The sequence below is a fragment of the Penaeus monodon genome, chromosome 33 (assembly GCF_015228065.2).
Source record: "Penaeus monodon isolate SGIC_2016 chromosome 33, NSTDA_Pmon_1, whole genome shotgun sequence".
Lineage (NCBI taxonomy): Eukaryota > Metazoa > Arthropoda > Malacostraca > Decapoda > Penaeidae > Penaeus > Penaeus monodon.
In genome coordinates, this window is record NC_051418.1 from 20,823,366 (window position 1) to 20,823,941 (window position 576).

General features: G+C 38.0%; 1 protein-coding gene across 1 annotated transcript in view; it reads right to left on the reverse strand.

The window, feature by feature from the left end:
* The window catches only part of LOC119594297, a 14,675-nt gene that overhangs the window by 10,720 nt on the left and 3,379 nt on the right, over nt 1–576 (reverse strand). The window contains 2 exon segments of the mRNA XM_037943358.1: nt 100–200; nt 449–454. Of these exon segments, the coding sequence (XP_037799286.1) occupies nt 100–200; nt 449–454 (107 nt within the window).

Here is a 576-nt window from a genome sequence, read left to right on the forward strand (position 1 = left end):
AAATAAAGAAGAGCAAATCCATCATAGTTGGCCTCTGTAACCACGTCCGCAAATCAAAGCAAGAAACTACAGGAGCTTAGGCACACTCCATATCCTTACCTGCGCCTCCAGTTTGTGTCGACACAGTTATAACACACGCCGAGAAGTACAGGATATTCGTCCACAAGGCTGGTGTTTGTTTAGTCAAGGTGGACATTTTTCTGTAGGCGTATATGTGTATGTGGATACAAGATATGTGACTAGTTATGATGGATTTACATAATCACAATAAAACGTATATAGATAATACAAGGATATGAAAATCTTAAACGGTACAATTTACACCTAATGAAAATTGATATCTCTAATACCAAATATAGATGACATGATATCTATAGCAAAGCGCCCGTAGATGTAAAAATATGAAGCAGATTGACAAAAGTTGATCTTAAGCAAAATGTTGACTCACAGAAGTCTGGGAGACAATTAAATAGAGATCTTACGAAAGGTTCTTACCAAGACATCCCGTACACACTCTTCTGCGTCCTCCCATTGGTCGAGACAGCTATCCAATCATTTTGCGTGATTTTTTTTCCA